The 15,008-nt window shown below is 40.5% G+C and overlaps 1 protein-coding gene across 1 annotated transcript in view; it reads left to right on the top strand.

Moving 5' to 3' along the window:
* The window catches only part of TOP1 (DNA topoisomerase I), an 88,520-nt gene that overhangs the window by 29,645 nt on the left and 43,867 nt on the right, over window positions 1-15,008 (top strand). The window contains exon 3 of the mRNA XM_059038598.2: window positions 1,875-1,977. Coding sequence (XP_058894581.1) covers window positions 1,875-1,977 — 103 coding nt within the window. The remainder of the gene's footprint in view (window positions 1-1,874; window positions 1,978-15,008) is intronic.

The following is a 15,008-nucleotide window of genomic DNA, read 5'->3' as shown; positions in this document are numbered from 1 at the left end:
TGGATAATGTATAAAGAACTCTTACAACTTAGGAATAAGACAAATTTTTTTAAGTGGGGGAAAGATTTGAAGAGATACTTCACTGAAGGAGATATATGAGTGACCAATCTGCACGTGAAAAGTTGCCCATCATTTAATCAGGAAACTGGATTAAAACCACAGTGAGCAGGACTTCCGTGGTGGCGCAGTGGTTAAGAATCCACCTGCTGATGCAGTGGACACGGGTTCGAGCCCTGGCCCAGGAAGATCCCACATGCCACAGAGCAACTAAACCTGTGCACCACAACTACTGAGCCTGCACTCTAGAGCCCGTGAGCCACAACTGCTGGGCCCGCATGCCACAACTACTGAAGCCCGCGTACCTAGAGCCCATGCTCTGCAACAAGAGAAGCCACCGCAATGAGCCTGCACACCGCAATGAAGAGTAGCCCCCACTCATTGCAACTAGAGAAAGCCTGCGCGCAGCAACAAAGACCCAACGCAGCCAAAAATAAATAAATTTCTTTTTTTTAAGTGCCACAGTGAGATACCACTACATACCTGCTAGAATGGCTAAAATTAGAGACTGATAATACTAGGTATTGGTGAGAATTTGTAGCAGTTGGAACTCTAATCCATTGTTGGTGGGAATGTGTAATGGTACAATCACTTGGGAATACAGTTTGGCAGTTTCCTATCAGGTTAAACATATACTTACTGTATGACCCTATAACTTCACTATTAAGTATGTACCCAAGAGAAATAAGAACACATCTACACAAAGACTTGTATATGAAAGTTCGTAACAGATTTACTCGTAAAAACCAATGCCTGAAAACAACTCAAATGTCCATCAACAGGTGAATGGATAAATAAATTGCAGTGTATCCACACAATGGGATACCATTCTAATAAAAACCTAACCAATTACTGATACATTCAGCAACATGGTTGAATGTAAAAAAATATTTTGATAAGTGTAAGAAGTCAGACACAAAAGAGTAAATTCTGTAATTTCATTCATATGAAACTAGAAATGTAGACAAATCTAATCCATTGTGCTAGCAATCAGTGGTTGCTTTGGGCTGGTGATGGAAAATGGGGATTGACTGGGAATGGGCACAAGGGAGATTTCCGGGGTTGATGGAATTGTTCTAAATTTTGATTGTGGTGGGGATTATGTCTGTGCGTATGTTTGCTAGACTTATCACACTGTATCTTTGAAATGTGTATATCTTACTATATAGAAATTATACTTCATTAAAGTTGATTTAAAAACAGGTATCTCCTAAGATTTGAATTTTCCAGAAGTTACATAGATAACCATCTGATCTTGAAAGTCAGTGTTCAGGATTTATCCCTTCAAATCATTTGTGGCTTAGTCTTCATAGTACCAGATCTAGGAGAAGAATACCAAACCGTTGCTTCCTTTTACATAGAATTAGCTCCCCTCCTCTTCCTGCTTATTTGTAACAAGTCTTGGTTTTATTTTTTTTTTTGCGGTATGCGGGCCTCTCACTGTTGTGGCCTCTCCCGTTGCGGAGCACAGGCTCCAGACACACAGGCTCAGCGGCCATGGCTCACGGGCCCAGCCGCTGCGCGGCATGTGGGATCCTCCTGGACCGGGGCACGAACCTGTGTCCCCTGCATCGGCAGGCGGACTCTCATCCACTGCGCCACCAGGGAAGCCCCGCACAAGTCTTGGTTTTAGAGGCATGGTAATGGGATGCCTTGTTTGGGCTGCTTTGTGAAATCTTTCCCTCCAGTGGAATGTGCTATTATGGCTACCATGCCATTTAAATCCTGCCATTGTGCTTCTTGACCAGCTTGTCAAGGTAGGTGGGCAGGAGATAGCTCATGACTGCTCTTTACTGACTCATCTCTTACGGTTACAGATTCTCATAAACACAAAGATAAACATAAAGATCGAGAACACCGGCACAAAGAACACAAGAAGGACAAGGAGAAGGACCGAGAAAAGTCCAAGCATAGCAACAGGTAAGGGTTGAACCAGCAAGTCCCTCATCATTCAACAGTGGGTTGGCTATGGCTTGGCTCACCTGGAACAGGCCTTAACTTGAACCACAGGTAAATACCATGGATAGCAAAGTCAGCAGAGACTTTGATTCCAGAGTTTTTAAGAGGATGGCCTTGATAATTCAGGCCTTACTGAGATGCCATTTTTCAGATCAGGATGTACAAAGCAAGTATGGTGAATTGTTAACACATGATGGCATTTAATCAAGTGTCCAGAGAGCTTGCCTTGATAAAAGGTGACTGGATTGGAGACTTGATAGATATATATTTTTCTTCTTTCCATACTTTAAAGGGTATAAATTTAAAAATTCATAACTTAGGCTTCCACGTTTTATAAGCCCTGAAATCACATATAAAAGGTTGGGTATATGAGATATTCCTGGAGAGAACATTCCTAGCTTTCGTCAGGTTACCAGAAGATTTCTGCTCTCACAAAAACCAATAACCACCAATGTAAATGAAACAGCGGTGCTGCCCTCTGGGATCCAAAGGAATCAGAAAGATGTTTTCTTGTTCATTTTGCTTCCATTTTTTTGGTGTAGGAGACAAGTGGTTAAGCCCAGAGACTTAGGGTATCTTTGGATATAGGACCACTTATTGAAAATGAGAACTTAAACTTCCATTTTGAGTTAAAGGCAGTTGTTGGTGAGAAAGCCATAGGGTATTCTCATAGTGGCCGAAGTTTTGTTAGAGGGAACATAAAGTTCAGTCATTTATTGACACAAGTGCCTGTAGCCTAGAGTCTCTTAGAACTACTTCATTAGGTTGGCTTATTGTCTGTGGACAAGATATTTTCAACATAAATAATGGTCAAAAGTTTCTTGTCCAATATATACACAAATCGTCTACAAATGAATAAAAATGAGGCAGATAATCCAACAGAAAAATTCATGAGAAGATTGAGTAAGCTCTTCACAAAAGAAGATATCCACACAGCCAATAAAAATACTGGAAGACACTCAACATTATTCGTCAGGGAAATATATGCAACCTCAATATAATAAATAAATGCAACCTCAATATAATATCCTACACATTGTAATAATGGCTAAATATTAAAATAATGCTAATACCAAGATCTTACAATGATGTGGATCAATCCTGTTTCTGATGGGACTTTAAATTGTTAAATCATTTTGGAAAACTACTTAGCAGTGTCTTCTAAAGTTAACATATGTATACCCTATAACCTAAGAATTCCATTCCTGAATGTGTTCTCAACAGAAATGTGTGTATTTGTGTACCAAAGGGCATGTACAAAGCTATTCAGAGCTGCATTGCTTTTAATAGCCCCAAAGTGAAAATCTCCTAAATGCTCACTAATAGTAAAATGGATAAAGTGTGGTATATTCACATCTTAGGATACTATATAAAAATAAATATGAAATAACTGCTGTTAAAGTAATAAGCATAGGTGAATTCCACAAACCTATGTTGAGTGAAAGAAACCAGCCAAAAAATACATAGTGTATGCTTCAATTTACTTGAAGTTCAAAAACAAAAAAATTAATCAAGACCTTTAGAATTCAGGGTCCTGGTTATCTTTGGGAAGGAAGGAAGGGTAGCAATTGTAAAATGGTATGAGGGGAACTTCTGGTGGGGTATCAAAGGTGTTTTTCTTAACTGTGGTGGTAATTACATATTTATCATTATTTTGTGATAACTCTGAACTCTGCACATATGATCAGAATATAATTATGTGTATATGCTACTTTTATTTTTAAAAGTTATAAAAAATAAGGCTTATCAAGAAAAAAGATGAAGTGAGAATTCTAAGTCTGTTCTTTTTATGAGTAATGAAAAATTTTTAAATATTTTAAATGAAAATTTTAAATTAATAAGTCTTTATGAATCATTACAGTAACCAGATTAATTTCTCTAGTGAGGATGTTTCTTCACAAAATCATCTATCACTCCTGTGGTCAGTCTTTTTTTTTTAATTTTTAAATTTTATTTCTTTTTTCAAACTTTTTGGCTGCGTTGGGTCTTCGTTGCTGCACACAGGCTTTCTCTAGTCACAGCGAGCAGGGGCTACTCTTCGTCGCAGTGTGTGGGCTTCTCATTGCGGTAGCTTCTCTTGTTTCAGAGCATGGGTCCTAGGGTGCGTGGGCTTCAGTAATTGTGGCGCGTGGGCTCAGTAGTTGCGGCGCGTGGGCTCTAGGGTGCGCAAGCTTCAGTAGTTGTGACACATGGGCTCAGTAGTTGTGCATCGCAGGCTCAGTAGTTGTGGCTCGCAGGCTCTAGAGTGCAGGCACCGTAGTTGTGGTGCGTGGGCTTAGTTGCTCCACGGCATGTGGGATCTTCCTGCACCAAGGATCAAACCCATGTCCCCTGCATTGACAGGTGGATTCTTAACCACTGCACCACCAGGGAAGTCCACTCCTGTGGTCTTTCCCCACCACTCACTCATTTCTTACTACTTGATTATCTAGTTTCCATTTTCATTAGTCTAGTGAATTTAATTTTAGTAGTTGAATCCAGTCTCAGTTCACATGCATCTTTTCTTCAGTTTCTAGGTGTCCAGCCTATATTAATGTCTACCAAAGTAGATCTGAGAGCAAAGAATATTGCCAGTAATTAAGAAGTTCATTTCATAATGATAAAAAGGGACCAATTAATCAGGAGGACATAGCAGTTGTAAATGTTTATACACTGTTTATACACTGATATCAGAGGCTCAAAATACATGAAGTGAAAACTGATAGAATCGCAAAGAAAAATAATTCATATTTATAGTTAGATTTTGTTACCTCTTTCTCAATTGATAAGCAGAGAGAAAATCATTAAGGATATAGAAGACCTTGAACATCATCAACCAACCTGATTTAATTGACATTTATAGAATATTACGCTCAACAGTAAAATACACATGGAACATTTGCCAAGATATACCATATTCTGGGCCCAGGCCTTCTCCTTGAAACCAGCTTCCCTTGGCTTTCCACTTTTCTGGCCACCTTTTTCATCTTCTCATTCCAGTTCACAGAGTGATTCTCTAAGTCTTTGGCTGTCTTCCTCTGCCACCTCTCTTGCCATTTATCCTTCTCTCACATTCCATTTCCAGTCTCCCTGAACTTCTTTTCAGTTCCCCAAACACAGCATGTCTTCTGAATACTCTAGGTTTTAAAATATGCTGTTACTGCTCCTGGAATACTCTGTTGCCCTCTTAAGAACATTCTTTTAGTTGCAGCATAGAGTTTACTTCTTTCAGCCCTCCACCCTCATATTAAAGTGCCATTTTTATGAGTTCTCTCACACCTTGACTATATCCCTATCACAGTAATTACCAGTTTGTGGTGGTGTTGTAATTGTCTCTTTACTTTTCTGTGTGCCCTATTAGACTCTTGAGGTCCCTGGGAACAATGTTGGGGTCTGTTGTATTCATTTTACATCCTCAAGGCTTAGTATAGTACCTGGCAGATAGGTGGTACTTAGTAGTATATGTTTATTGAATCAATGAGTGGTTGACCTATGGTTACACCAGTTACCATCCTCTCTCTCTTTTTCACATATTCTCAATTCTATAGGATGGTTCCCTTTGGCCATCCCACATTTCAAATACCTGTTTTGTGTGTGTGTGTGTGTGGTGAAATATGCATAACATAAAGTTTGCCATTTTGAAGTGGCATTAAGTACATTCACCATATTGTGCAACCATCCCCAGTATCCATCTTCAGAACTTTATCATCATCCCAAATAATCTCTGAACCTCTTACATAATACCTCCTCATCCCCCCTACCCCCCATCCATTAGCAACTTCTATTTTCTATCTCTGTGAATTTTTCCACTCTAGCTACCTCATGTAAGTGGAATCATAAAATATTTGTCATTTTTGTGTCTGGCTTATTTTCCTTAGCATAATGTTTTCAGGGTTCATCCATTTTGTCAAATATCAGAATTCCATTCCTTTTTATAGTTGACTAATATTTCGTTGTACGTCTACCACATTTTTAAAAAATGCATTCATCAGTTGATGGATACTTGGGGAGTTTTCTACCTGTTGGCTATTGTGAATAATGCTGCTAAGAACATGGGTGTACAAGTATCTGTTTGAGTCCCTGCTTTCAATTCTTTTGGGTTTATAGTTAGGAGTAGAATTGCTGATCATGTCAAACAAGAGTTATCTTGCTTGCCATTTTATGATGTGCTAGCTGATGTGAAGTGCCAGAAAATGTGAGATAGTCTTGACCATGAAGAACTTCATCATCTGAGGAAAATGCTTATAGATCAGATGAAGAAAAACTAATTTTCATGTTACCTGAAATCTGTCCAAAAAGACTTTAAAAAGACAGAAGTTATTATTTAAACCATAAGCTTTTTTTTTTTTTTTAAGTTGAGAATTACGTTTTATTTGACAGACTTGCTGAGGACTTAAGCCTGGAAAACAGCCTCTCAGATGACTCTGAGGGACTGCTCTGAAGAGGTAAGGGAGGAGCCAGGATACATAGGAGTTTTTGCAAGAAACCAGGTAGTAGGAACATCAAAAGATTATTGTTAATTAAAGAAAAACAGGGACTTCCCTGGTGGTCCAGTGGTTAAGACTCCAGCCTTCCACTGCAGGGGGTGTGGGGTTCAATCCGTGTAAACCCTAAGCTTTTAAAAATGGATCTCTTGGGCTTCCCTGGTGGCGCAGTGGTTGAGAGTCCGCCTGCCGATGCAGGGGACACGGGTTCGTGCCCCAGTCTGGGAAGATCCCACATGCCGCGGAGTGGCTAGGCCCGTAAGCCATGGCCGCTGAGCCTGCACGTCCAGAGCCTGTGCTCCGCAATGGGAGAGACCACAACAGTGAGAGGCCCGCGTACCACCAAAAAAAAAAAAGGATCTCTTACTCTCTGACACATCTTACTTCACCAACCATAATCTGCAATTGTGATGGGAGAAAATATTAGGTAGAAGTGGTATAAAAGGCTTTGGGACATAAATTTGGCCCTCTCCTGTTTTACCAGAATCTCATTTTTAAAAATAAAGGATGTAATTTTGGCATCATTTTTCTTGAAGAGTCCACAATGGTTTCTTGCCTGTATCTAGGAGAAGGCCTCTGGTCTGGTCTATCCACTTAGGTCTCATGAGATCTTGACTAGGTTATCTAACCTTCCTCAACTGAGCTTTCTCATCTTCCTTAGTTTCCTCATATTAATACATGCTTCAGAAGGGACCCTGGGAGTCAATAAGTATGAAAGCTCTTTAACTGTGATCTGCTCTAGAGATGTGAAGAGATAATATTTTGTACATCTATTAAAAGCATACTTTTCCAAGATTATAGCATAGGCAATCAGGAATTCTATGCAATTTTGTGCCTTTTAATAGTTTCTTCATTTTTAATCAGAATACTTGAGAAAACAGTAGCCTATTTGCCAAAAGGCATTGGAAGAACCTGCTCTGAGTTTCTGTTTATATATGACTGAATCTAGCCCTGGATCTCTAATTCACATATGAGTAAGTTGAAGACAGTTTAACCAGATGATGTGTTGTAAGCAGACTTTTAAATGCTTCCTGTTTTGACCTCTCCTGACACACTACCTCTTTGCAACAAAGCAAGTGTGTTGGTTATGGTCCAGTAAAATCCTGTACACTTGTGTTCCTTTTTAAGTGACTTCTGATCTTAACGGTAGTTTTGGGTTTCTTCATTTTTCTTCTTAGCACATTAAGGAAACCTTAAGGATTGTTTAATCACCTCTGAAGCCCAGAATAATTAAGATATAACATGTTCTGTTCCAAAATGCTTCACTTTATTTTAACACTTTGCTCATCAACCCTGCCTAATTTTGTGGCTATCTATTATGAGGAAACAAGTTCTACAGTAATGTGTTTCTGTATTCCCTGGTTCTCTGCTAGATATTAGCATCAGTCATTTTTCATTAGGCTACACTTAGGACCCAAATCCAGGAGGCCTCTTTTTCCTGTGTAGTAATATGTACTGCATATTTGGAGTGTCAGAGGATGGGAAACAAGCCTTTCAGAGATAGAATGGGATTTAGACCTACCTCTTAGGAGAGCCTATCTTATCCATATGCTTTCTCCTTTTATTATTCTAATTCAAGGTTCAAAATAGGGGAAGAGGTGTTAAAGATCATTCCACCTCATCTCTTTTTGTGTGGACCTGAGTCTGACGTGACATGCCCAGAGTCACATGGCAGAGTGGTAGCAGAGCGAGGATGAGAGACCAGGGCTTCTGAGTTCTAGTATGATTTTTCTCCCACTGCATTATTCCTTCCAGTAAAAAACAAAACATAACAAAACAGTCTCCCTCCCTAAGAAAGGTTAGTTGTGTTGCTAAACTATCTGTGTTTAAATACAAGCATCTCTTTCTCATATGCATATTGTAGGCAGCTTAGGTTTTAAAATGCCAGATCATTTCAGGCGCTGCCTCTCTTTGGGCCCTAAAGTTTTTGGCATTAGAAGTATTAATCATTAAATTCTGACCCTGTGAAAACCCCATCTCTGACTCTCTGGCCTATAACATCACAGGAAGTTTCTACCAAAGTCAAATAAAAATAATTTCTTCTGTTATTTGTCTCTGATACTGCTTTTTTCCATTAGCGTTGATATTTAGCACTTGAGGTCCTTTAAAGCAATATATAAATCCTCTCTAAAGAAATAAAAGGAATACTCTTAACAGATGCTGAGGAATCACTGGACTTGTAGGATCTCACCAGATACTTCTCTTGAAAGGTTGCATTCTTAGCATAAATTATCTTTAATACTAGACCTCTTATATATACAACATCATTAAAAGCAATTGGGGGGGGAGGCTTGATTTTAGAAAACAAAGGACTGTCACATGTGAAACATAAGATTTCTCCTGCTAGCTTTTGACTGTGCATCTCTTGTCTTTTTTTTTTTTTTTTTGGTGGTACGCGGGCCTCTCACTGCTGTGGCCTCTCCCTTTGTGGAGCAAAGGCTCCGGATGCGCAGGCTTAGCGGCCATGGCTCACGGGCCCGGCCGCTCCACAGCATGTGGGATCTTCCCGGACCGGGGCACGAACCCGTGTCCCCTGCATCCGCAGGCGGATTCTCAACCACTGCGCCACCAGGGAAGCCCCATCTTGTCATTTTTAAACCTGACACTCAGGGTGACAATTTTGTGGAAGGCCAGGGAAGATAGAACTACTGTGAAATAGTAAGGGAAGTGCTTTTCCAGCCACATTGGCAATGCTAATTTATACAGTCAGTGTGAGAATAAGGATGCTTTTGGTTTCTGCTTTCCCTTCAGTTCCAAATCCTACCTGAATTAGAGTTGAGAGAACATAGGCTCGTAGCGAAATGCACTGGAATTAAGCAACTGGTTCTCAGATTAGGGGCAGTTTTTCTGAAAGTAATCACATTTGATTGGGTAGTTTAGAAATGAGAAAACTGAGTACCACCACCATTCACATGGGAGTCAATGTGATGTAGTGGAAAGCACACTAAAATAGAAGTGGAGAGGCTAGGTTCTATCATTTACTAGCTGTGTGTCCTTATCCAAGCCGCTTAACTTCTGGTCTTTTCCCATTTTGGTTGAGTGTTGATAGCAGTACTAGCCTGGTCAAGCTTTCAAGTGTGTTGGGGGAGAATTCAATGTAATTATGCAGATAAAAGCTCTTTGGAAACTGTAACATACTCAGTAATTGAGATTATTATGATTACCACAAAGCCTGGTAGAATATCATTCAGATAAATTGAAGCTGTTGATTTTGGTAGTTAAATCTAGTTTAGTAGTTATTTATTGATAACATCTATTTCGGTGCCCTGGTTTTAAATGATATCTAGCCCTATTATAATGACCTACAGTCTTTTTTTTTTTTTTTTTTTTTTTTTTTAAAGATTTCATGGTGGAAAGGGTATTATTTGAGCTAGCCATGGAAAGATGGTTAAGATCTTGACAAGGGAAGATGATGGCTAGAAAGAGTGACATTCCAGACATCGAGAAAAGCATAAACAAAATATGGAAGCATTGTAATTTACTTTGCTCTTGGAAGAATCCAGTTAGGTGGATGCCTGGGTTAACAGGATCAGTTAAAAAACGAGGGCTCCAAAAAGTTGCTTGAGGCAAAACTATTAAGTGCTATTTTAAGAAGCTGGGACTTGATTCTAAAGGAGCAAGAAGCCTTTGAAAATAGTTGAGAAAGGGAAATATAGGACTTAGCCACAAGTGGCAGGAGAGGGTCTAAGAAAAAGGATTCCTAGCTTGGATAACTGTGTGACTGTTTACCCTATTAGAGATAAAGAACTTAGGGGAGGAATGGGGGTTCAGAATGTGTATCAACTTTGGCATCTTTGAGCACATCCCTTTATCTGCTCTGGCCTGCAAACAAAGGATTAAATAATTTCTAAGATTCCACTCAACTCCCAAGTTTTAATAATTCTTGGGATTTCATTTAGTAAGCTATTAATGGTGGATGAGCATTGAGAAATCTTCATTTCTCAGAGCCTTGCAGAAACTCGCTGCTGCATTTTTTCAAGAGGCAACTTTTGAATTTACCTCCTAGAATGTTTAATTGAGCAAACATTATTTAAGCTCTAATTGTCTGCTTTCCTTTGAAGGGTTTCCTCCTTTCACAGCTTGGAATCTTTCAAGGCTCTCCCATAGGAATCCCCCGTGATGCCATTGGCTGCAACCTGCAGGGGTCTGCTGCCTTGAGGAAGTGGGCAGGTTGCTAGAATGAGTTTGTTCTCTTAGCCATTAGTGGCTAGGTCCTATTCGCAGAAGATAAAGAGGCGGCTTCTCCCCTTAGCAGTGTTTCGTTTTTGCTTTGTTTGGGGCACCAGAGTGGTCAAATGCATGACTGCCTGAGTTTAAATCCTAGTTATTGTTCGTTAGATGTATTTCCTTGGGCAAGTTACTGAACTTTCCCGTGTCTCAGTTTCCATATTTGTAAAATGAAAATACTTACCTCAGTTTTGTAATGGGGATTAAATTGCTTAGAAGAGTGCCTGGCACTTAGTACTGTTTAAGTATCTGTTAAATATTTTTATTGCTGATAGAGGACAGACCATTGTTTTAGTTTTCTTTAACAAATTTAAATGGTTTCCCATAGCCAACATCCTAGCTTCCCAGAATATCAGACACAGGGTTTTTTTCCTAAAGAGGCAGAAAATGCCTTCTTGCAGAAAGAAAATATTTTCACTCTTGGCTTCCTACTGCCATCCCCCTATTTCCACCCTCTCTCCCATTCTTCTTCCTAAGTGCCTAGGGGAACCCTGGTCAACCCTCTCTTTTGTCTGCTCAGGTCCAACAAGAGTCTCACTCAAGAGGTGACTTTGAATCTTCCCATTTACTCTGTTTGGCATTGACTTTTGCTTGTCTAGGCTCTGATGTTAGGTAGATCTTTTCCCCAGAGAGACATGAGCCCCGAGCGAAGGAGTTGGCTTCTGTGTATAGCCAGTAATTGGATGTTTTTCCCTGTGAGTTCCTGATGATGAAATTCATATTTCATCCAAGAGTATGACCATTTCAGAGGTTCTAGGAATGCCAGCTACTGTCTGTATTTTGGCCTTCAGTGTACCCCAGATTAAACTCATTCTTAAAATGTATTTGTTCTTCAGATCTTTGGGTTTCCTTACTGTGGTCATTATTAAGCTTTTCTTCTAGTTTATTTTTCTTATTTAGCCCCACTGAAGTTTCTTTGATATTACAGTCACCTGTACTGCTGCCCCAAACTGGCCAGTATTGTAGTCCTCAGTTATATTTAAAACCCATTTTGTGGGCTTCCCTGGTGGCGCAGCGGTTGAGAGTCCGCCTGCCGATGCAGGAGACACGGGTTCGTGCCCTGGTCCGGGAAGATCCCACATGCCGCGGAGCGACTGGGCCCGTGAGCCATGGCCACTGGGCCTGCGCGTCCGGAGCCTGTGCTCCGCAACGGGAGAGGCCACAACAGTGAGAGGCCCGCATACCGCAAAAAAAAAAAAAAATAAATAAAACCCATTTTGTGACTTTTACATATTGTGTCTGTTGTGTATGGAAAAGTAGCAGGATCAGTATAAAGACATGGGTAATGTCTCTCTTTTAAATAAATTTATTTATTTATTTTTGCCTGTGTTGGGTCTTTGTTGCTGTGCACGGGCTTTCTTTAGTTGCAGTGAGCCGGGGCTACTCTTCTTTGCAGTGCGTGGGTTTCTCACTGCGGTGGCTTCTCTTGTTGTGGAGCACGGGTTCTAGGCACACAGGCTTCAGTGGTTGTGGCACATGGGCTCAGTAGTTGTGGCTTGCGGGCTCTGGAGCTCAGGCTCAGTAGTTGTGGCGCACGGGTTAGTTGCTCTGCGGCATGTGGGATCTTCCCAGGCCAGGGCTCGAACCCGTGTCCCTTGCATTGGCAGGCAGATTCTTAACCACTGCGCCACCAGGGAAGCCCTGGGTAATGTCTCTTAAATCAGGTAGTCAGCATATGAACTCCTCTTCTGCACTGGACAGAATTTCCATCATCTCACTATGATAAGTGGAAAGGTGCTGCCCTTTAAGCCAGTGTGAAAGTCAAGCCAGTTTTAAGTCTTTTGGAAAAAGAGGTACATGTTAGGAAATCCTGAATGGTGATGAGTCAGCCTAACATCCAGATTGGCTGCATTTTCTACCACTGGCCAGATTCTGCTTCTGACTTCCATGGTGCAGCCTTGGACATGCTTCTGTATGATAGGACTTTGACCCCCAAGTGCATCTGCTACTTACTTCAGATAGATTCCTAGGAAAGACTACCACTGAGGCTCGCTCTTTGGCAGCACTTCTGTCGGTGTGGGGTTATGGATGAGGGGTAGGACTCCCGGTGCTCTGCTCTCTATTTCTGGAGGCAGGGACAGGAACAGCACCCGACACGTAGATATGGTGTTAGCATTGTGTTCAAGAGACTTAATAGGGCTTCATAAACCTGTATTTCTAATAGTCCCCAATGGAATGCATTGTACCACAAGATGTTCCTTAACCCTGAATCACCGGAACTCACTTAGTCTAAAAATCTAAACTTGTTCTCTCATATATAAACAGTTGGGAATAGAAGAGAGTGAGTTGCCTTTGGAAAGTCAAGTTGATAGTTTCATCTCATTTTGGTCTTTGTGATTAATTATGACCTACAAAGGGGTTACTACTCTAGCAGGAACTTTGAATTTCCTGAATAGATTTCCCTCTGGTTAGCAGGCAGAGGAAGTACTGACTTTTTTCACTTTCCTGGGGTGGCCTGGGTACTATCTCATTGCCATGTCATTTGTTGACTTCTTTTCCCTGATCTCTGTTTGGTGTGGCAGTGAATAGCAAAGCAGAAAACTGGAGGCCTATGTGTATACTTATGGTACCCATGCTGTGATTGCCAAAAGGCCAGAGAGCCAGTTTTCTAGTGAAACAGACTAATGTTCTAAGAATTGCTTTCATTGAGAAAGACAACAAGGGGGGTGGGGGTGGGCGAGGTGTGGAGGTGGAGCATAAAGGAATAAGGAATATAGAGCATTCCTAAACTTAGATTCCTAAGTCAGCCATTTAGAGTTTCATGGGAAGACAAAATGAGAAGTAGCTGTCCCAAGGGTTTTATCATTTCAGATATCCTAGATCTCTATTCTAGAAAGTTTCCACTGATGGTAAAATAAAGTTTTGATCTTATATATCAAATCTCAGATTGGACATGCATTTGTCTCTAACAACACCAGGCTACCCTTATGTGGTGTGTATCAACTTCATGGAATTGTAATGATATTGATTTAGTGGAAAGTGCTCTGAACTTGGAAATACTCAGTTTAAATCCCAACTGCCCTTCTTTCTAACACTGTAACTTTGAATAAGACTTTGAACCACTAGCTCCTCTGTTTCTAAATCCGTCTAAGGGGATAATAAAGCCTACCTCACACTGGTGTTGTGAGGACTGAATGAAATAACGTATGTGAAAGCACTGAGCAGCACACGCTTGCTTAGATTTTTCTTTTTTCTTAGTCTAGGGAGGGATGTATATCCACCCATTAATCTTATGGATGTAATTGTTCCACATTTTTTGCTTTTAGGCAGAAACTTCTGTAGATGACCATTAATTCCTCTTACAGTTAATGTTCAAAACAAAACAAAAACTGAAACTTCAGTGCTTGTATACAGAATAGTAAGCTCAGACATTTTGCTGGTAGTATCAAAACCATGGGCCTATGATTTCATATATGTAAACTCCTAAAGAATCAATTGCAATCTTGGCAACTTTGTTTTTTCACCATTCTAAAGCTGGAAGAATTAATGAGAACTGGAAGTAAGAGTGTTATTGTAATCAGGAGCCATTTTGTACAAAACAAAGGATAAATTTGTTTATAAAACATTGCGTTTTTGTAAAAACAGATTATGAGAGCGAGCACATTGAGTAGAGAGTGACATCACAATAATGCTGAGAATAAAAAGCATGGTGGGAAAAGTTGATCATCATGTGCTTCCAAGCATACTAGAGTTAAAAAGAAAAGTGTGCTCATATAGAAATTTGTTATCTTTCAGCGTGTGGCACATCTAAATAACAACGTAATGAGAACAACATACAGGGAGGAGTACATCAACCAAGGAAAGTGGACATTGCTTTATTTTCCATCTGTGGTAGTTCTGGGTCTTCCCTAAATCTGTAGTCCTGTATATACTAGTCCCCCTGCCCTCCTGGCTGGATTTCATAGAGTTTCTGCTGATTTATTATCCAAACTCCTATCTTTAGCTGGGGCTCCTTTTGTGCCCAGAGATGTGAGTGATAGCGACGCTCTCCTGATCCACATTCTGGAGCTCTCACCTAAACTGGTCGCCATCATTTGTTTCTCCCTTTTTGGCCTTTGATGTAGCTGAGTATGCTAGCCAAATCTCTTTAGAACAAACTTCGTGGGATGGTTGTAACCTAATGAGCTCATTGCTGGTAAAATCTATTTTTTTTCTCCTGGGCTGAAAGTGGTAAATGTGACAGATAGGAAATACAGTCTATGGTGGGAAAGGCAAGAGCTGATGCTGCCTATAGGTTTGACTGTCCCTGTCGGCTGGGGTTGCTGTCAGCTGTCCTGTGTTTAGTGTGACCCCCAACTCATA

Source organism: Kogia breviceps, chromosome 14 (genome assembly GCF_026419965.1).
Source record: "Kogia breviceps isolate mKogBre1 chromosome 14, mKogBre1 haplotype 1, whole genome shotgun sequence".
NCBI classification, from domain to species: Eukaryota; Metazoa; Chordata; class Mammalia; order Artiodactyla; family Physeteridae; genus Kogia; species Kogia breviceps.
This window is presented reverse-complemented; position numbering and strand designations above follow the sequence as displayed.